Below are 23,508 nucleotides of genomic sequence, written 5' to 3' on the forward strand. Positions count from 1 at the left end.
TAGACAATCTCCATATTCTGATACCAACCTTCTCTTAAACTTGGCTAGCATGACTCTTCAAGCTACCTGTCCAACAACATAGTTCATCCAAACACTTAACACGACATGATACTATTCATAGCTATAACTCTCATCACGTCATGTAGCTCGAAACTACATCCAAGCTATACTGTGACCTTGTCACGACACATGACATCCTGCTACTTCACCACACAGAATACAGTCCACATATACTCCCCTCACTTCACACTACACTTCTCGTAGCACAGTCTACAACATGACATAGCACACTTCTACGCCCATCACTTCATTACACAACAAACTCCACAATTATTAATAGCACAGTCCACAATCGAATTCACAATAAAGCTAATGAGGCAAAGGGAAAGAGAGTTATACCATCATCAAGATAATCCGTGCGTTGCTCACTATCTAGCATGGCTAGTGGCGTCGGAAGGTCATTGTTGTGACCTTGGAATAGGGCTAACTTGGGGACCAAATCTAGGGTTTCAACTACTATATCTAGGCTGTACGAGGGGGGCAGACACAATGGGGAGTTCATGGGTGGCAAAGGAAAGGTCGTGGGTGGTGGCTAAGCCACATATGATGGTTGTTTAGGCTATTGGAGGTGGCTAGAGGTGCGAATCTGAAAGGCTAGGCGTTGGGATGGGCTAAGGGTGGCTTGTGGTGGTCTTATGGCAGCTGGGGTGGTAGTGTACGGCGGCAAGGGGATGAGGCCATGTATGGCATAACTGTAAAAGGGAGAGGGAGAGTTGGAGGAGCTTGGGTTGGGCATGGAGGAGCTTATGGAGGTTGGTGGAGCTGGTGCTGGCATTGGGGAGGCGATACGGTGGCTGGGTGGTAGTGGAACTAGTCGTGGGTCATGGAGGACCCATGAGAGATAGGTTCATGCGTGGGGGAAGGGAGGGGAGCTAGGGGTGGATGGAAGAACATGGGGTGGTTGCCAGAGGAAAGGGAGCTCAGTGGTGGTGGTGTAGTGGCACGGGTGGCAGTAGTGGCAGAACTAGGTTGCGGTGAGAGAGAACTCTAGAGGAGAGATGGGCATTATGGGGAAAGGAAGGGGAAGGGGGAGCTACGGTGGCTGGTTCGGTTGGAGGTGGGTTGCTGGTGAGGTGCTGGTGTGGCATTGCAGTGGTGGGCTACTGTGGCTGGGCTGCTTGAGGGAGGAGATCGAGTGAGGGAGAGTAGCTACATGACTAAGGGGAGAGAGAGAGAGAGAGAGAGAGAGAGAGAGAGAGAGAGAGAGAGAGAGAGAGAGTAGCTACATGACTAAGGGGGGGGAGAGAGAGAGAGAGAGAGAGAGAGAGAGAGGAATGAGTGGCTAGGGTTTCACTTTTGGGAATTGAATCCTAGCCCTTCATCTAGGATCTCTAACCTACATCCAACGGTGAAAATTTAAACACCGATTAAACTAAAAACACTGAGAGGAATTAAGATAGAATACTATATTATAATTTTAAACTCAACTTTAGTTTATAAAATATAATCTTTCATCACTAAATAAATGATGAAGTTTTACTAAATATCTTTAAGAGAATAAAACCATCTAATTAATTAGAGTTTTTAATATAATTCAAATCTCATAATATTTTTAAATAACTAAAATCATTTAGATAAATAACTTTCTACAATTATAATATTATAATTGTCTTACTTAAAATCAGGCTTAGTTTAATAACACTGAAAATACTCCATTTAAAATACTTCTCGGACATTTAAAATATTCTAAGTCTAACATGTAGAATGAGACTCATGACCCTTTGAGAGAGAAAGGAGCGGGTTGTTACAAAAAATCCTAGTTATGAATATTTGCTCGAATGGTGTGTCAAGCGAACAACCTGCTTGGTGTTTGCTAGAGCTGACAGTTAAGCAAGTGTCAAGCGAACAATTTGTTTGAGGTTCGCTCAAGCGGACGTTCAAGCAAAGTGTCTAGTCAAAGTTTGCTCAAGCCACAGTCGAGCCAAGGTTAAGCCACAATCAAGCCATATTTTTGGAATAACGTTTTCAACAGGAATCAAGCCACACTCAACACCTTTCATCATCTTTGAGGCTATCAGTATTCTATACGCGATGTATTCTTGCTTTGGGTGAGGTGTGAAGAATGTTGCATGGGAACATGCCTAGCTATTTATTATGGAGGGGAGTTACTCATGAATCGGTCTCTGTCTTTCCTTGCAAGGAGCAGGTAAGATCACTTGGTAAATTCTTGATCTACTTTTAATAAATTTGTTTATCTAATACTAGGGAGAACCATTCTTAACTACTATAAGTACTCGCAGATATTGAAAATACCATCCAAATTCGACTTCAATTAACATAATTTTCCTTCGGACAATCCAAAAACAAACTCGCAGATGTTGTTGTCTTTTTTATTTTCCTAATTTCCTCTAATGACTAATTAAAAAATTACCGTGACAAGGCATTAATTTATACATTTCAAGTAATAAATTTCAGCAATAAACTCATTTGAATCCTATCCATTAAATTCAAGTGTAATATATTTTTCATTTTTGTTATTATTTTTTTATCTTTTGCCTTGGGGAAAAATAGGGGAAGCAAGGGGCCCCTTACAAAGTGATACCTTTCGACGTCAACGTATTCAATATGCAATTAAGTTCAATCAACTTTATTAAAAAAAAAAAAAAAGTTCAATCAAACTCGTTCATTATAACAAAGAGAGTGTAAATAAACAACCATTTTATTTCAATAAAATAATTTAAATGACGTTACAATTAGCTGGGAAACATTGACAAACTTAATCAAACAATGGTCCAATGGTTTATTGTCGGTACTAATATTGCAAATATATCTTGAAATCTATGATTTTAGTTTAGGCAATTACTTAGAACTGTTGCTGAAGATAGTTAACCACATTCTTGTCCACTTGGAAGGCCTTGGTGAGAACATCTTGATTGATGGGAGGATTGGATCCGAAGACTGCGTTGGCTATAGTGATGACCCCAGGATTCTGGCTGCTCAGACCAGCAAAGGCAATGGCCTTAGTATTTCCCACGTTCAACTGGAAGTGAACGAGACCAATTGGGAACACAAAGACATCTCCCTTGTTTAGAACTTTGGTGAAGAGGCGGTTACCGTCTGCATTGGATGTGACAAAGCCAACATGAAGGGTACCTTCTATGACTACAAGAAATTCAGTGCCGCGAGGGTGGGTGTGGGGAGGATTTAAGCCACGTGGTGCAAAGTCGATGCGAGCCAAGGATATGCCTAGAGTGTTTAGGCCCGGTAGTTGTTCCACAGTCACAGCAGTGACATTCGACCCTACTTTATTTGAGGTGTTTCCAGGAATGTTCACCGAGCGGAAGAAATCATTAGCGGTGACAAGCTTTGGGTCCTTGCAAAATTTTCCATTCACAAATACTACAGAAAGAAAGAAAATATTTGTTATCATCATGACTAATTAAGATGTTATATTGCACAAAATAAAACCCGAGAATATAGCAATAATAATGCATACACACCAGCAGAAGCAGGATTGTCGATTGCAACACAAAAATCCTGTAGGGGACTGGGGTCATAGGCATAGGTGAGGGAACAAGCGAAAGCGAACAAGGCCACAGCTACAAGGGTGTAGTACTTAGGAGCAACCTTTGAGTTCATCATATTTGAGGCTATATATGATCTATCTCTGCGTTTAAGTACTGATCTGTGTAAGTAATTAATATTGCTTGGGAGGGAATGAGAAATGTTGGATGGTCACATATCTATTTATAGAGTCCTCTCATGAACTGGTCCATGTTTTTTCAATAAACGTGTACACTGGTCAACTCTTTATTAATTAATCCAAGGTTATTGATTATTATTACTTTTTCTTTGATGGTGGAAACATTCTTAATTTAACCACTACTGCTCGCACACATACATTGAAAATGCAACCCATTCGACCCCTTCAAATAAAGGAACGGTGCATGCAGTACTTTAAAACATTATTCCACAAATAAATATTGAGCTGTATTACATTGACCCAGCTCTCTCTCTCTCTCTCTCTCTCTCAAACTGATATATCACCACCACGTATGCAATTACAACAACTATATAATTTCCCATTAATTCCTTTTAGATATTCAGAAAGAATTAATTTTTTTTCCCTTTCTTAGATGTAAACTCAGGCAATGTGAACGTACTCCATCTCTTTAAATTAATATTATATATAGATCATACGAGGATCAGAATTGGAAGAAGAAGAAGAAGGGGCTTCAATCAGAGAGAAAAGACGTACAAGAAACTTCAGTTTTTTCAGTTTGGATATGAATGGGTCCAATGATGGCTCCGTGCAAAATGTAGAGATCAATAGAATATTCAATAATAGTGATAGAAAAATATTGAGGTGATCATAAAGTCTGCAGATTAATATTATTTGACATGCCTGTGAGGACACAAATTATATGTACATATTATCGTATTAATTCAAGTACTCAATAATGATGGAAGAATATCGTAGTCCTTAGAAAGGCTCATTCAAGTACAGCTTATCAAAATATATATATATATATATATTAAGGTGAGAAAGGCAGACCAATATTTTTATAGAGGCATATGTGGACGAACATTTAGACCAAGCTAGCTGAAACTGATCACGTTGTTATCCGCGTATTGACTTGCTTATTAATTTTATATCACAAAAAAATGGGTGTATATATATATATATAGTATGGAGTATAATATATTATATATAAAAGACAAATGGGACAACATATATATGTACAAAATGACGGTAACTTAAAGTATAAGACTGTTTATCCGGGTTTCGGACCGGAAATCCGGATATACCCAGCCCGGAACCCGGATGTTAAAACCGGTCCGGATTTCGGTTCAAGTATACACGGTTTTGGACCCGGGCCGAAACCCGGTGAATCCGGATTTCAAAAACCCGGAAATCCGGGTACCGGCTTTTACCCGGATTTCCCCCCCCTCCCAACCTCTTTCTCCCTCTTATAGAAGTCAGTTTTTAAAGCTTATTTTTTTAAAAATAAAAGCCTAGTATTTTTTCTTCAAACATCTAATCTAATATTAATAAAAACCCATATTTATAAAAAAAATGTTGCAAAGCATAATTCTGCTATATTTATTTTAAAATTTAAAAAAATTATTGAAAATCATACTTTTTTATAAAAGCCTATATTATGTGAAAAGCTTTTCTAAATCACTAAAAAACATAATACTAACATTTTCCATAATAATAAAAATATATAAAAATGAAAAAATAAAATGCATACAAGCCAACTAAATATTACATTATTTTTTTATTTACACGTTACATTACAAAATACAAAATACGAACTACAACATCATTGGCATGGTCTTCTATCAATGATTTAATCTCGCACCAAGTAGCAACTTCAAGTAATCTATTGAAAGTGAGCCTGCAAAAATCTCGATCCTGCATGTTTAGACACTTGACAATGATTAAAAAAACTGGTACGTCATGTCTTCAACACCAATGAAAGCTCTCACAACTACTATTTATGACATGTAGGTCATAAATCATAATAGAGTTCATCAATCAGTCACACATCCAAATTGAACATATATCTTAGTGCATCTTGAAACATCAGTACAACCTAATAGCGCTAGGGTACCCAACTAATCATAAGACAAATTATTCATAGAACTTAGCTCATAGCTATCAACAGAGAAACAAGAAGTCCTACGAACTTAGCAAATATACATGCGCATGCATGCTAAATGTTTTTCAAGCCCAATGTTCACATGTTCCTTCAAAGCCTAATTGGTTGCCATTGTGCTTCTCAAAGCACTAATTAAAACACAACAATAACAAGCAAACACAAGAAATGCTAGTTTGCCATGTTATACACTTCCCAGGCCCCGGCATTTACAGATCTAATTGCTTATTAAGAAAGCATTAAGCGATCTTGTTAGTAGTAAAGATAGCATGAAATAGAAAAGAAAATAGAAAAGGCATGAGAATGAAAGATGCCCATACTAATCTGCTGATCCATCATCACATAACTATGTCCATTGATATAATGATGTCAATGTGCAAAAGAGAAGTACAACATAATCTCGTGCCTAAATAATTTTCACATAAAACATCTTCTATTCCCAAATCTATTACATTTTAAATTGTCAAGTCTATAGTTTCAAAAACTTCAAACCTTTCAAATTAACAAGTCAAAACACCAATTTAACTACATACACAATTACAATTTACATCATATTCAATTTCCATTTCTTTATATCTACTTGACTAAACCTATAAAAGATAAAGCCACAGATAGATAACCACATCATAAATCGAGTCTTTTAAGCGGAACAGAGACGGTTATAAAAATCTAAACAGCTTAATACAATCCATTTTTAGAGTGAGTCGGGATGGCAATGAAAATCGAGGCTCTAAATCCCTTTTTAGAATGAGATTGATAGACAGCCAATGGAAGACGCTTTTTGAATTCTGGAACAACTTGATGGAAACTACAAATTGATTATGTGATCTAAGCCGAACCTGTCAAACCAAGGGTGGTGTGATGCCCAGTGTGCAAGGAGAAACTTATAGAGGCAAGAATATCAAATACAACTAAGGATATCACAAAAAGAAGAAAAAGATGGAAGTTCCCAACCATGAAGAAAGTTAAATTTTTATGGTATCTTCTCATTTTGTTTATTCTATAACGAAATACTAAAGATTGTGTGACATGATTGATAATGAACAGAGAGGTTCAAAGATGAAACTTGTAGGCTAGGCAAAAGTGAAGTGGACTGGTGTTGAGGGAGACATAAGGAGCTTAGATCCGAAGATAATTACCTCCATATGCTTAAAATACTATCTTCTAACTCTTATCCTTTCTCTTTCCCCTTCCAACCTATCAAAAACGAGCCTGCAAAAAGAGACAACCAACCACAAAAACACCGTTTTGGGGCGTTGTCCACAGCACCAGAACAGCTTCTGAATTTGGCTTCTTTTATAGAGATGTCAACCCTAAATCCTAAGCTGTTTGTTGCATCTTTCCAAACACTAAACCCTAACAATTTTACAGTACCCACCAATGAATTGGTCCTAGCAAGCATGAAAGATTCTATTTACCCCTGCCCTAAGTCAATTACGACACTACAAAAAAGTCCATGGCTCTCACTCATCATGTCATATCTACTCTGCCACCGTCACAAATCCAAATTACAATCATGTTACAAAGATCATAAACTGGGATTGAAAATGATGCATTTTTCAAGGAAAGCCAATATAAAATTTGGTACCTCTATTTCTAGAAAACCCAAATGAGCGGAGAAAAAAATAAATAATACTACATGTACCAAAGCCATACATCTGGTACCTCTATTTCTAGAAAACCCAAACAGATGGAAAAAAAAAGAAGGCAACATATAAGAAGAAAAATCCCTTAATGCTATCGGTAGAGAAGGAAAAAAAAAAATAGAGAAGAAAATAAACCCTAATGCTATCGGCAGTCTAAGCTAAACAAACACATTACAGAAGCATCTACTTACATATATCGGCATGAGGATGACAATGAGGCACGAGGATGAAGAAGCTAGAGTTTTGGAGAGACTTAGAGAGGGACTGGTTTCGGAGAGACTGAGAGAGGGTTCGGCGCGAGAGAGGTAGGAGACGGGTTCGGTGCGAGAGAGGAAACAGGGGGAGGGAGAGATCCACTTCGCATCACAGAGAGAGAGAGAGAGAGATCGATTTGAAATGGGGGGGAGGCGGGGTAGAATTAGGGTTTTTTTTTTTTTCAGTTTATAAACGGGTACCGGATTAATCCAGTTTTCTCAATCCGGGTTCCGGCCCGGGTCAAATCCAGGCCGAAAACCGAAATCGGAATCCGGTATAACAGGATTTCGGGCCTATCCGGCCCGCGTGAACAGCCCTAGTATATATATTCAAACCCAGGTATGTAGTTATAATTAATTTGTGACGATTTAACACAAAATAGCTTCTTATTCATGGAATTCTAGGATCCTTTTTATTTAACTTGAAATAGATATATGGATAGTAGAACCTTGTATTCACTAGTCAAGTTAATGAGAATCAGTTTTCTCTAAATCAAGGCTTCATTTCGAGCTCTTACTTTCACTTCTAACAATCATTCTATTTTTAAAAATAATCAAAGATATATGATAAACTTTATAAAATATATATTTTTTGTAAATATTACCTAGCTACATGATCATCATCATATGTTTTTTACAACGAGAATTAATGTTGGTTGTTATATCATCATGCTAAACAACATATACAAGACAATCTTTGTTTTGTCGAGTTTGCAAAAATGTATCTTAGTGATCATCAATCAATGTGACACGTAGGATATAACGACCATTAATTACCAATGTGACACATAGGATCTTATCTCCATTTATATACAGTACTACATATATATATATATATATATCTATGTATGTAAAGGGCGTGTCCCACCATGAGCGTAAATGTCTGCTTGCAAGTCAAAGGTTGATGGTACTCTATGTTTACGGCCACTTCAATGTCTAAGTCAGTAAAGAGTGATGTATAATAACTTAAGTATATGATCATATGTGTTTTTAGAGTTGCCTGGTACCCATATATATATATATATATATATATTTGTGTGTGTGGGGACGTATATATATGGGATTAGCACAGTAACTTGATTATCTTCACGACAAAATAGGCATGAAGTTATCCCTAAATAATAGGAGTAATCTGCTCGTTATACTATCACTTATCCATTCTACTAACTAGAAGAGTATTAGGTCTTCATGGGCCTTTAGCCTGTGGTTTGGGCCATGTCCACTATCATCATCCGTAGTTGGGACTAGGACACTATTAGACCCTCTAGTTATCCCGCTAATTCCCTTTGCTCATAGGCGTGGGGAATTTATCATTAGCTAATACTTCCTTACTAATGTGTTGATTTATTCCAAAGTTGTAAATTCACTTTTCAGGTTGTGGGTGACCCAGACTAGACTCTAGGCCTTTTAACTACCTCGCTAGCCTCTTCATTTAACCTGATGGGCCATCTTGCTAGCCCATTAAATATTTTTTCCAGCCTTTTTCAATTTTCAAGAATGGGATTTCGATTGCCCATGACGTGGCGACGGTTACTGGGTAACGTACAACCGTTCCCCTTCCGTCACATCAAGTTGTCGGGCCATAATGATTATTGCCGTAGGCCCCTCGTATCCCCCATTCAATTTGCATGCCACTCTTTCTTTCCCATTTTGCTTTTCATTTCTTCTCCTTTCTCGTGTCTCCTTTCTCGAAGTTTCTTGCAATTTCTTGCTCCCTCCATATTTCTCATCCTAGTTCCTTTTCAACTCTTAATGGCCAAACACGGCATTTCTTCTCGTCTCATTGATATGGAGCCTTTCCATGTCTTAGATGTCTTAGCCTTTGAAGAGTATGGGTGGCGATCTTCTCTTGGGTCTTGTGATCTGAATAATCTGCGAGAAGGCTTTGGTATTCTTGACATGGCTCACTTGGAGATCCCTGATTGCGGTTGCGTAGATGAAGAAGGTTTTGGTGGCAAGGTTGCCCTAACTATTTGTGCTCTGTCACACAGCCTGAGGTTCCCATTCTGTTGCCCCATACGTGACCTTCTTTATCTCCTTCGCATTGCTCTTGCCCAACTTTATTCTCACTCATGGAGAGTTCTTCTCTACACGTGGTCTTTCACATGGCTCTTGAGCCTGCTGGAGAAGAATACCTTGAATTAACTGTTAGGGAGTTCTTGGCATTTTACCATCTGTGACTGTCTGCTAAGGGCAACATTTTTAGCTTCTGGAAGAAAAATAAAGGACAAACATTGATCTAGTTTGAGACTTGCCACATGAACACTAAGAATTGGGACATGAAAGTTTTTCTTCATTTCTGGTATCAGTTGGGAGTTCTCAAATTCAGAGAATCTCTAACGGGATTTTCCCATTAGGGCCACTTGGGGCAAAATTTTTTAGGAGAAGGGTTTGTTGGCAGCCCTAGAACCCATGTCTTAGTGAGAACTTGCCTGAAATGAAATGGTTTGTGCTTGGGCAAAGGGTCACAACAATGATCTTTGGGCTGAGTACTTGCTAACCCCAACCAACATTGACCATTTCTTGATGACTCTCGTTCGTTCCAAGTCAAAGGTCAACTGTTCCCACTGCCCCCTCCACCAAAACGAGTTTCAAAGAAACATTCTCAACCAATGAACAAAAATGCTTCCTCCTCAGCAATGAAGAGAAGGGCTTTGGGAAAGAGAGATGACGCTTCCCCCGAGGCTACTCCCCTTTTTGGTACTCTGTCTTCAAAACATCGCCAACACGCACATCTTCCCCAAGCCTTGGCGATGTCGAGGGTTCTCGGTAAGTCAAGCTCTCTCTGACTTGGCTACCACATTTGAGTTTGAAATTCCTCACCAAGCGCCTATCTTAGCATCCAACCCTGTTTTTGAGTTCCCCGTATTTGAGAATTTGGTGGGGGATGGTGAGTTAAGTGCTAATGTTGCTTTTGTCCCTTGTTTGGATTCTACTAGTTGGAAACTTCAAGGCAGGGAGATAGGTTCTACCTAGGGCGAGGAAGAAACTACTACCCCGAGTGGCGGGCAATGCTCTACTGAGAGTGGTAAGGAAATAAACAACACTACCCACGAAGACGGTAGGGAGGATACCTTGTCAAGTAGTGTGGAAGGTCAGGGGGGCGAATATGTGAGCGAAACCCCTCTTGTGGAGGAAATTGATAAGGATGTTGAGGCAGATGCTGAGGCGGGAAGTCCCCTTCCTCATTTGTTGCTGACCACTGTCTCCAAGGTAGAGACTCCCTCACTTGATGTAGGGGCAGCGGCGAGCTAGTTTCTATTCCTTCTCCCTTCCCTTCTTTTTTTGGAGATGACACTAGTTCTTCTCTATTAGAGGGAGGCATTCCTTTCGGTGGCCTTGTGGACAAAGGCGTTAGCTTGGGAGACATGGACCTCACTTACAACAGTTCTGCTAACCAGGTGGAATGTTTTGGTGGTCCCCTTAAGGGGGTGCTGATTCGGCCAGTGTGCAACCTAGGGCATTCTTCCTTAAGGCTCGCCGTGGCCCAATAGAGATCCAAGGTGGGGTGTCTTCTTCCTCCACTACTGCCCAGACTGAAGCCATGGCGAACATGACCCACCGACTGAGGCAATTTCTATCTGGGGTATTCCTGATTGTTATAATCTTTTGTTTATTTGCTTGTTGGTTTGCTTGCTAGTGTTAGTCATTATGCTTTGTATTTGTCTCTCGCAGGGTTTTGATGACTTAGCAGCCTAGATCATGGCAGATCAAGTTGATTTCGAGAAGGAAGTTTGGGAAAGGTGCAAGTTTGGCTTCTTCACCAAGAAAGAGTTTGAGAGATGGAAAGCTAAAAGGGTGAAGTTGGAGGTAAATTGGAGTAGGTTGATGGTTATGTCTAGTCTTTACACGGTGACCTAGAGACTCTTCACAATGAAGTTTTTTACCTCCATGATGAACTTCGTTGTGCTAGGGAAGTAAAGGTTAGAGATGACTTTGCCTTGGAGTTGCTAGAGTTGGAGCGTGACTCTGCTAGGGCCCAAATTTTTCTTTCTCAAAGGGATTTTGAGTTAGAGCAATATTGCCTTAACTTCAAGCTCCTAGCCCTTAAGGGGGAGTTGGACTATGTTCGCCTGGACCTGTCCAATTCTCAGGATCATAACTATGGACTTATGCAAGACCTGACGACTTCACTGGAGAAGGGGCGACTGGTTGAGGTTGATCTCTCTGAGGCTCTTTAAAGGAGCTACAGCAGTAGCATGAGTAGTATAAAAAGAGTCGAGTGGATGCCGACGAGGAGTAGGGAAAGCTTCATGAGGCCTTCATGCCAAAGGACGATCAACTGAAAAAGAAAAATGTACGGGTGAAGGAGTTGGAAGCTGAGCTGCTAGCTGCCTAGGAGGAGATTACCTGCTTGCACCCCCAATTGGTGTCTGCCCCAGTGGTGAGAGATCGTGTGTTCGCTTACGGATACGATGTTGGTGTGCTAAGGCTTAGGTCCTATATGCTCACCAACCCTTCGGCTAATTTGAAGCGCTTAAATCTAGACCTCTTCAAACTTGACGCGGCCTCTTGCCACTTTGTGGACACTTTTGGTCGAAAGAAAATGCCTGATGCTTTTACGGATACTCCTCATTCTCCCTCACCTTCTAGAGGTGATAATGATTGAATCTCTTTTGTAATACACATTTTTTGTAACTCATATGATCAGCCATTTTGGCTTTATACAATCGTTTAGCTTTACATACTCCTTGAGTATTTTTGTGTTGCTTGGATTGTGATTTCCCTCTTATGACTAATTGCCTTGCTTTTACCTTTTGTTTTTGTCATTAGGTGGGCATTGGGTGATGCAATCTGCTCCCCCTTGTTTTCTTTTTCCCTTTTCTTTAGTGCTATGTGCAGTGAATTTTAAAGATGGCATGGTCTATTGACCTCCGTGCCCATTTTACATGGCACCACGAGTCTTCTAGGCTTGTTGTTGGTGCTTAAGGGTGGAGTGGTCTTTTGACCACTACGCCCTCGTCGTTGGTGCCTAAGGGTGGCGTGGTATTTTAACCATTGCACCTTTTTTACATGGCATCGTAAGTCTTATAGGGCCGTCATTAATGTTTAGGGGTGGCGTGGTCTATTGACCAACGCACCCTTTTTACATTGCATCTTGAGTCTTTTAGGGTCGTCATTGGTGTTTCAGGGTGATATTGTCTATTGACGTTTGTGCCCTTTATACATGGTTGAGTCCTTTAGGATCGTCATTGGTGTTTAAGGGTAGTATAGTCTGTTGACTTCTGTGCCCATTTTACATGGCTCCGCGAATCCCTTAAACTCGTCATTGGTGTTTAAGGGTGGCGTGGTCTATTGACCTCCACGCCCTTTTTTACATGTTGCCACGGGTCCTTCAGGCTCGTCATTAGTGTTTAAGGATGGCATGGTCTATTGACTTCCACACCCTTTTTACAAGGTTGGTGTGGTCTGTGGACCTTCGCGCACTTTTTACATAGTACAACGAGTCCTTATAGGCTCATTATTGGTGTTTAAGGGTGCCGTGATCTGTTGACCACCGCACCCTCATCGTTGGCACCTAAGGGTGGCTTGGTTTGTTGACCACCGTGCCCTTTTTACATGTCACAGCGATTATTTTAGGGTCGTCATTGGTGTTTAAGAGTGGCGTAGTCTGTTGACCACCATGCCCATTTTATATGGCACTGCGAGTCTTTTAGGGTTGTGTCATTAGTGTTTAAGGGTGGCGTGATTTGTTTACCTCCATGCCCTTTTTTCATGGCACCGCAAGTCCATTAGACTCGTCATTGGTATTTAAGGGTGGTGTGGTCTGTTGACTTCCACTCCCTTTTTACATGGCATCGTGAGTCCTTTAGGCTCGTTATTGGTGTTTAAGGGTGACCTGGTCTTTCAAAGAAACGTTCATGACTAGCAAACAAAGATGCTTCCTTCCCTACAATGAAGAGAAGGGCTTCAGGAAAGAGAGACAATGCTTCCCTCGAGGATACTTGCCCTTTGAGTACTTTGTCTTCTGCCTTCAACACATTGACAACACACACATCTTCCCCATGCCTTGGCGATGTCAAGGGTTTGGCAAGTCAAGCTCTCTCTAACTTGGCTACCACATTCGAGTTTGAAATTCCTCATCAGGCGCTTATCTTGGTATCCAGTCCTATTTTTGAGTTCCCCATGTTTAAGAATCTGGAGGGGGATGGTGAGTTGAGTCCCAACCCCAACCACGGATGATGATAGTGGACATGGCCCAAACCACAGGCTAAAGGCCCATGAAGACTTGATACTCTTCTGGTTAGTAGAATGGATAAGCGATAGTATGGCAAACGTATTACTCTTATTATTTAGGATTAATAAACTTCACGCCTATTTAGTTGTGCAGAAAATGAAGTCACCATGTTGATACATCCCTAGACCTATAATCTTGAGCATTTTTAGGAGGGCAGCACCTCCATTTATTCATAAAAACCCTCACTATGGTGGAGGAAAACCATGAATACAACTTCACCCAAAAAAATAAAACCTTACGCCTAAAAGAAAAAAGACTGCCTCCAAATATAAGCGATACCCCATCTATTCATGCAGACATACATACCTACACCTATATATATAGGTACCAGGTAATTATATGAACTCGCGGGAAGAGAATCCCTTGAACCCATAATCAATTTGAAAACTTACCCAAAAACGCCAAACTCAAGTCTATGGATGGAGAATTTAGACCCGTTGAGAACTCGTTTCAAGAACCTAGATTATATCAAAATCTAGACCCGTTGAAATCCCATCTCAAGAACCCAAATTACGAGGAGGAACGCCACAAAGGTTGTGATTTACCTTTGATAAATTCAAGAGTTCAATTAAGACCAAGAGGAGAAAACTCACTCACAATTAAAATTCGAAATAAAATAATATCTGCCTTGAAATGGCTGGTTACATCCTTTAAATACCCTCCCCAAAACATGATAAAATCGTAGACTAAAAGTTGAGACCCTTTTTTCTCAAAAATGCCCTTAGTGAACAGTAGCCGCGAGTACTGTAACGTGAACAGTGTCATGCTACAGTACTTCTAAACCCTAGTTCAAATAAGTAAGACATATGTGGGTTAAGCATCCTCAAGCCCACTTATTCAAAACTAATAATAAAAATCCTTTAAACAAATTGAAAACCTTAATATCTAAAGTCCATATTTCTAAGTCAAGTCTTCCACAGCTTGGATCAAGTGGATCAAAGTTGGTTCTTCTTCTTTCAAGCCCATCTTGAGTGTTGGGCTCTTGCTAGCTTCTTCCCAAGTGGTTTGTACTAATCCTTGCATTGCTTCCTTGATCTTCTTGGCTCTCGATCTTGTAATTGGCCCATTTGGAACTTGCAAAGGATCTTTAAGAGTAGGCCTGCCTTGGTTCCCATCATTCCCCCTCTCCTCAAAAGGATTCGACCTTGAATCTTCACCTACATCAAAAGAAGAAAGATCAGAAACATTGAAGGTAGCAGACACATTATACTCACCTGGGAGATCCACTTTATAGGCATTGTCATTAATTTTCTCAAGGATTTGGAAATGTCCATCTCCTCGAGGATGCAACTTAGTCCTCCGATGAGCTGGGAATCTTTCTTTGTGCATGTGAACACAAACCCAATGTTCAGGTTCAAAGATGACACGCCTTTGCCCTTTATTGGCTTGGGAAGCAACCATTTCATTCTTTTGCGCAATTTGAAGCCGTACCCTCTCATGGAGTGACTTCACCAACTCCGCCTTCTTTTGTCCATCCAAGCTACTCTTGCCATCAACTGGTAAAGGCATCAAATCTAAAGAGGTAAGCGGATTGAATCCATAAACAATTTCAAAAGGAGAATATGAAGTAGTATGCATGGTCCTATTATATGCAAACTCTATGAATGGCAAACAATCCTCCCAAGTTTTTAAATTCTTATGAACAACAGTGCGTAAAAGCTGAGTTAAGGTCCTATTAACTACTTCAGTCTGACCATCAGTCTGCGGATGACAAGTAGTGGAAAATAAGAGCTTGGTACCCAATTTCCCCCACAACACCTTCCAAAAGTAGTTAAGGAATTTAACATCCCTATCAGAAATAATACTCCTGGGAACACCATGGAGTCGCACTATCTCCCTGAAAAATAAGTCAGCTATGTTTGTGGCATCATCTCTTTTATGGCATGGAATGAAATGTGTCATCTTACTAAATCTATCCACAACCACAAAAATAGAATCTCTACCTTTTTTTGTCCTAGGTAGCCCCAAAACAAAGGCCATAGATATGTCTACCCATGGTTCACTAGGAAAGGATAAGGGTGTATACAACCCATGTGACAACACTTTAGATTTGGCCTTCCTACATGTAATGCATCTGCCACAAATGCGAGTGACATCTCTCTTCATCTTAGGCCAAAAGAAATGTTCATGCAAAATATCCAAAGTCTTCTTGACACCAAAGTGTCCCATTAATCTCCCACTATGTGCCTCACACACTAGTAATTCACGCATAGTACAACTTGGCACACAAAGTTTGTTTTCTTTAAACAAGTAACCCTCATGCTTGTAAAACTGACCAAATGCCACCTTATCACATGCCATGTACACATTAGAAAAGTCAGCGTCATCGGCATATAGGTCTTTCACATATTCAAAACCAAGCATCTTAGCACTCATAGAAGTAAGAAGTACATACCTTTGAGATAAAGCATCAGCAACAATGTTCTCCTTACCTTGCTTGTAACAAATGACATATGGAAATGTCTCAATGTATTCCATCCAACGAGCATGCCTTTTATTCAACTTACTTTGACCCTTGAGATGCTTCAATGATTCATGATCGGTGGGGATCACAAATTCCCTAGGTCATAGGTAGTGCTTCAGTGCACGAACAAGAGCATAAAGCTCTTTGTCATAAGTAGGGTACTTGAGTGAGACCCCACTTAACTTTTCACTGAAGAAGGCTATGGGCCGCCTATCCTGCATCAAAACAGCTCCAATCCCTATACTTGAGGCATCACATTCAATCTCAAAAGCTTTGTTAAAATCAGATAATGCTAGCACAGGTGCAGAGCACAACCTTTCTTTAATGGTGGCAAAAGCATTCTCTTGAGTAGCCCCCCAATGAAACCCAACATTCTTTTGAATGACTTCAGTGAGTGGTGCAGCAATGGTGCTAAGGTCTTTAACAAAACGCCGATAAAAGCTCGCTAAGCCATGAAAGCTTCTTACCTCAGTGATGCTCTTTAGCGTTGGCCACTCCTTGATGGCCTTGACTTTCTCTTCATCTACCTCAATATCCTTTGTACTAACAACATATCCAAGAAAAATAACTCTTTCCATGCAAAAGGTACATTTCTTGAAATTAGCATACAACTTTTCACATCTCAACACATCAAACACACATCTCAAATGCTCAATATGCTCATTTAAGTCCTTGTTGTACACTAGGATATCATCAAAATACACAACCACAAACTTGCCAATGAATGCACGTAGGACATGGTTCATCAATCTCATGAAAGTACTGGGTGCATTTGTAAGTCCAAATGACATAACCAACCATTCATAAAGGCCATACTTGGTCTTAAAAGCAGTTTTCCATTCATCACTCTCTTTCATTCTAATTTGATGGTACCCACTTTTAAGATCAATTTTACTAAAAATACAAGAGCCATGCAATTCATCAAGCATATCATCTAATCTAGGAATGGGATTTTGATACTTTACCGTAATATTGTTGACCGCCCTTCAATCAACACACATTCTCCATGTCCCGTCCTTCTTTGGCACCCACAAACATATATGATCATATATTTGAGTTATTATACATCACTCTTTACTGACTTATAAGGCATCGGAGTGGTGGTAGTGCCATCAACCTTTGACTTGCAAGTTGACAATTATGCTCGGTGGTAGGACATGCCCTTTACAATATATATATGTCCATAAAGGATTTTAGTCATTGTGTTTTTAGAGTTGATTGATTGATAGATACTACCGATTTGATCAAATGAAATAGTAAAGATCCTTATCCCTAGTTATATATTATGTCGATGCTCATGTTGGTTTCATTAATTGTTACTTCTTATTGTTCTCCACTACATGAATTCAAGTGTACGTTATTTCCTTTATTTAGGTTTGTTATGTTAGAGGACTGAGGTTTGTTATGTACGTTGTTATTTATGGAGTCATGTTATTGTTCTATTTTGTTTTGTTATACAAACGTACCTTGTCTGTTGCTCTTTCACATTCTCTTCAAAACTGGATGCATGTACACTAGAGGAAAAATGTTATTCTGGACAGTATATTTGCGATAAGAAATTTGATCTAAAATTAAGCATTTTTTTACTTACAATGAAATCTAGGTGCCCTCTCTTTATTCCTCTCCTTGTTATGGTAACGATATTAATGGAATAAGAAATAATAAGAGATGAGTACTTGAGGGGATCTTGTTTGCTTATTTGGAGACGATCTTGTGAGCCAGATCGAGAAATATTATCATCCTTCTTCTATTTCTTTTGTAGAGAATAAGTCGATCCCACAAAAGGCACTAATTGTTTACGGGCCAAAAAGTAAAAAGGGGACAATTTTGCAATTAACCAACTCACGATAATGGCTTGTGAGTTGTTATATATGGTGCCCTTGCATTTATCCATGAAAATAAATAATAAATAAATGAGAGGGATACACATATTTACATGGTTAGGCATAAAATCTACGTCTATGGGGTATTTGAAGGGTAAATCTACTATACTTGATAACTTATACAGTCTCTCATGGTTTCACGTATCTCTTAATACAATAAAGATAGTACAATGGATGTTGAGGACCTTCTTGCCTAATAGAAAAAGATGATGTATTTAGAGTTTCCAAAATGAAGGTAGAAGAAGCCCCCAAGAAGCCTGTGATATCTTGTACTATGGAAATTCCCTTTTATCGTGACCTGCTAGAAGTGGTGAATGTGATGCCAACTTTATGTTTCCATTGCATTTTTCTTTTGTGTGTCTAACTTGACTTTTTTAACTTTAATTTCTTTTCGCCCGTCTTTTCTTTATCTTCATTCTCTCCCTTCCGTCTTTGATGATGTCACACAGTGGACTAGCACTAATTTACTTTGGAAAAATTATTTATACACAATATTTTTCATAACATATTTCGTAACAATGTGTTAACTAAAGGGCATTTTTGTAAAACATTTTATAAAAATACCTTCATCTTACAATATTATTGTGAAATATGTTGTTAAAATGTATTGTGTACGTCTGTCATTACTCTTTATATTTTGTTCCTAACAATAAGGTGTAACGTTCTCTCTTCTTTATTCCTTTTCCACTTTTATTACATCAATAGCATGAAACTGGCCGTAAATTTGAGAAATCTCGTGATTTGCACTCAAAAGGGTAAGTTGGCAGCAGAAAAGAGAGACGCACTATTTTAAGACAAGGAACTTAAAGATTGAGCACCTGTTGAATTTGTGTATATTCTGTGCTGCGCACAATTCTCGGAGGTATGGATATTAAAATATTTCAATTCATCTCATTTTATTTTATTTAATTATTAAATTTTTTTTAAATATTTAAATAAAATATAATAAATAATTTAATTTTTTTAATTTTAAAATAAAAATAATATTTAATTTAACTTTTAAATTTTTTCTCAGACGTGTGAAAACGGACAAATCTTTCTGAATATCTGAAAGGTGGAATTAACGGGAAACTTCTTGTAATTGCATACCTGGTGGTGGTCATCATGAGTACAGGGTCTATATTTGAGAGGGAGAGAGAGAGCTGGGTCAACGTAAACTAGCTCATATGTGGAATGATGGCACCGTTCCATTATTTGAAGGGGTCCAGTTTGGTTGCATTTTCAACGCAGATACGTGAGCGAGCAGTACTAATGCTTAGAGAATGTTTCACCGGAGTACCATTAAATAAAAATAATACTCGATAACCTCATATTATAGGGTTGACAAGTCTTACACGCTTTTGGAATTAAAAAACATGGACCAGTTCATGAATTAATTCCTCTCTATAAATAGAGATGTGACCATCCAACATTTCTCATTCCCTCCCAAGTGATATTAATTACTTACAGAGATAAGTACTAAAACGCAGAGATAGATCATATATAGCCTCAAATATGATGAACTCGAAGGTTGTTCCTAAGTACTACGCCCTTGTAGCTGTGGCCCTGTTGGCTTTCGCTTGTTCCCTAGCCTCTGCCTATGACCCCAGTCCCTTGCAAGACTTTTGTGTTGCAATCGACAATCCTGCTTCTGCTGGTATGTACGCATTATTGTTGTTATATTCTCAGTTTGTATTTTGTACAATATAATATGTGTAGTCACGATGATAACAAACATTTTCTTTCTTCCTGCAGTATTTGTAAATGGGAAGTTTTGCAAAAATCCAAAACTTGTCACCGCTGATGATTTCTTCCGCTCGGTGAACATTCCTGGAAATACCTCAAATAAAGTAGGGTCAAACGTCACTGCTGTGACTGTGGAACAACTACCAGGCCTAAACACTCTAGGCATATCCTTGGCTCGCATCGACTTTGCACCACGTGGCCTAAATCCTCCCCACACCCACCCTCGTGGCACTGAGTTTCTTGTTGTCATAGAAGGTACTCTTCATGTTGGCTTTGTCACATCCAATGCAGATGGTAACCGCCTCTTCACCAAAGTTTTAAACAAGGGAGACGTCTTTGTATTCCCAATTGGTCTCATTCACTTCCAGTTGAATGTGGGAAATACCAAGGCCATTGCCTTTGCTGGTCTGAGCAGCCAGAATCCTGGAGTCATCACCATAGCCAATGCAGTCTTCGGATCCGATCCTCCCATCAATCAAGATGTTCTCACCAAGGCCTTCCAAATGGACAAGAATGTGGTTAAATATCTTCAGCAACAGTTCTAATTGCCTAAACTAAAATCATAGGTTCAAGATATATTTGCAATATTACCGGCAATAAACCATTAGATCATGGTATGATTAAATTTGTCATGTACGTTTCCCCGCAGCTTGTAACGTTATTGAATTTATTTTATTGAAATAAAATGGTTGTTTATTTACACTCTCTTTATTATAATGATCAACGAGTGTGATTGAACTTAATTGCATTTTGAATACGTTGGCATGGAGAGATTTCGCTTGAATCCTTACGATTTTAATGAAATAAAATGCAACGCGCGTTATGCATTATTAAGGATTTGTTTGGGGTTGCACTGGGGATTATAAAAAGTATTTAAATAACTTCAAAATATCTCTAATGATAAAATTAAGTTGTTTGATTGTTACATATTAAATATACTTTCAATCTCAAACAAACTGAGAAATATATTTCAAGAAAAATATCATTGTAATGGTTTTCCTCACGCGCTTGCTTTTCTAAATAATGTGGAGTATAGTTTCAATTTTAAAGAAGACGGTTAGCAAACGAAAATGATTATACAACTTTTAAATAATTATAGTTTTGCCTTTTGATCTAATCATAGATATATATGACACTATCTCAAATGACCTTTTATGTCATTTCTACTGCAAAAAATAATTTTTTATATTTTTTCCAAATAAGTGTAAAATGTTTTGATAAAAGTGCTTTAAATATATTATTACCAAATAGTAAATAAATTTTTAATAATACTAACTCTTATTACTTAAGCTCTACAATTAAAAATTCTGAAGTTATAAGCTATATTAGCTATTGTAATTCCAAGCATACACTAAACTTCGAATCCCTAATTGTAATTAAATCCGCTCGTACATACGTAGTTGATGTATGTGGAAACACGTTATTGTGGCTGTAGGTTATTTTGAGTTTATTTATTCCTAAAACAAATCATGAGTTGCTAAGGCACAAGTTTTAAAATGGGTAATAACGACAGTGTATGCTTGGAATTACCCAGTTTTAAACTGGGTAATAACGACATTGATTCTTAGTCTTCTCTCTAGGTTAGCTTCCGAGCAAAAATAGAGATGAAGTTACCCAGTTTTTTCTATTCTTCCTTAGTCGGTTTTACGGAACAATTTTAAGAGTACAGTCATGCAAGGGGGTGAGAACCCCAGAATTGAAGGCATAGAGGAGTTATGGAGAAACCTAAAACTTACGGAGGAGGAGGAGGTTGTTTTGGAAGTGGACGAGAGTGGGAATGAAGGTATACACAGGAGAGGAGAGAAGAGTCTGATTGGTAGGGTTTGTACTGACCGAGTGGTTAGTAAGGATTTGATCAGTAACACGATAGCGAAGATATGGAAGATAAGCAAAAAGGCTTCTTTTCAGGAAGTCGGTAAAAACACATATGTCATTACCTTTGGGACACATGCAGACTTATATAGAATTTTGGAAGGCAAACCATGATTTTTTGATAATTCCCTATTTCTACTTAGGCTCTACGATGGAGTCATGAGACTCGGGAATATCGTGTTTGAATATGAAGCTTTCTGGATACAAATACACAATTTACCTCTGGGATGTATGTCGAAAGAGTGGGGCAACCAAATAGGGAGTTCTGTGGGAAAGGTGATGGAAGTTGATGTGGAGGAAGATGGCATTGGATGGGGGAATTTCCTACGGGTTAAAGTGGAGGTTCGACTCAGAAAACCGATAGCTAGGGGTCGTTTTATAAATTTAAAAGGCGCAAAACATTGGGTTCATTTCAGATACGAAATGCTACCAACAATATGTTACCACTGTGGGTGGATAATCCATGGAGAACAGGGCTGTAATGTGAATAGAGGAGAACATTGAGAAGATGAGAATGCTGGTAAACTACAGTTCGGATCGTGGCTTAGGGCTGAAGGAGCTTCCAGGCGTAGGATGAGCCAGCAGCGATCTTCAAGTGGTGAGGGGACGAAAGAAAGAAGGAGAAATGGCGGATGGGGAAGGGCGGGAACACCTGAGGGTAGCGCAGCAAGAGAGTGGTCGGCAGAGGCCCGGGGAAAAGGCCCAGCAATTCCTCTCTCAGTTCAGGTACAGGAAACAACCAGAGCAACTAGATGCGACAAGATAGACTCTAGCGGTCAGGGTTTGGTGCCTGCAGATCATGAGAATCATACAAATGTGATGGAAGCAGATACTCTCTCTGTTCGGGGGGGACAAGACCAGTCAAAGATGAGGCGAGAAGATGAGAAGGAAACTGAAGACAAGACTGGGCCAGGAAAAGAGAATGGGCCTCACAAAACTTTAGGCCTAATTTTAAATCAGAAAGGGCCCAGCCCGCGTGAGTCAGTTATTTCGGATGAAAATGAATTGGAGGAAGGGTCGAACTCTAGGCACAAGCTGTTAATACAGAGAGAAGCACATAGATGAAAACGAAAGGCCAGAGAGCAGCAAAGGCCAGTAGCTACTTCCATTTCTACAAGATCCCAATGAGTCAAACGAGGTATAGAGGTAAGTCTTTCAAACACTATCCCTCAAAAGAAAGCAAAGAAATATGTTGTGGTGGACTTGTTGAATTCGAATAATGAATGTTCTGAGAAGGTGGTGGCTGCGAGTCAGCCCCACCAGAAGCAATGAAGATCATAAGCTAGAACTGTCGGGGGCTTGGGAACCCCCGAATAGTTCAAACCCTTCGGTTACTAGTGAAGGAGAAGTTACCCGATGTGGTTTTTATTATGGAAACTAAACTAAACTATGTGAGATCAAATGGGATTGCAAAGTCTCTAAATTTTGAAGGGTGTTGTGTCAGCGAGGCAGTTGGTAGAAGTGGAGGTCTCATTCTGATGTGGAAACAAAAAGACTTACTCGAGTTAGTAAATTTCTCAAGATATCATTTTAATGTAATGGTTAAAGATGGCTTTAGCAGTTTCAGTTGGCTGTTGACATGTTTTTATGGGCATCCGAATGCCTCTTTAAGAAAACATACTTGGAGTTTACTCTCTTCTTTCAAGCTTGGTGAGGAGGGGTGGGTGGTGATTGGGGACTTTAATGAGATTTTATATAACAATGAGAAGGTGGGGGGAAATAACAGAAGTGAAAATCTTATGTGAAGTTTCAGAAAGGTTTTA

The 23,508-nt window shown here is 39.2% G+C and overlaps 2 protein-coding genes across 2 annotated transcripts; one reads left to right on the forward strand and one right to left on the reverse strand.

Moving 5' to 3' along the window:
* Positions 1-2,701: 2,701 nt before the first annotated feature.
* Positions 2,702-3,702, reverse strand: LOC122305592 (germin-like protein subfamily 1 member 16). The gene is made up of 2 exons (XM_043118184.1): positions 3,501-3,702; positions 2,702-3,399 (listed from the first exon to the last, which is right to left on the reverse strand). Exons 1-2 carry the CDS (start codon positions 3,640-3,642, stop codon positions 2,864-2,866), a joined length of 678 nt encoding a protein of 225 aa, XP_042974118.1. The 5' UTR covers positions 3,643-3,702; the 3' UTR covers positions 2,702-2,863.
* Positions 3,703-19,581: 15,879 nt separating this feature from the next.
* LOC122305586 (germin-like protein subfamily 1 member 17) lies at positions 19,582-20,573 on the forward strand. The gene is made up of 2 exons (XM_043118181.1): positions 19,582-19,784; positions 19,883-20,573. Exons 1-2 carry the CDS (start codon positions 19,643-19,645, stop codon positions 20,416-20,418), a joined length of 678 nt encoding a protein of 225 aa, XP_042974115.1. The 5' UTR covers positions 19,582-19,642; the 3' UTR covers positions 20,419-20,573.
* Positions 20,574-23,508: the final 2,935 nt, after the last annotated feature.

The sequence above is a fragment of the Carya illinoinensis genome, chromosome 3, assembly GCF_018687715.1.
Source record: "Carya illinoinensis cultivar Pawnee chromosome 3, C.illinoinensisPawnee_v1, whole genome shotgun sequence".
Taxonomy (NCBI): Eukaryota; Viridiplantae; Streptophyta; class Magnoliopsida; order Fagales; family Juglandaceae; genus Carya; species Carya illinoinensis.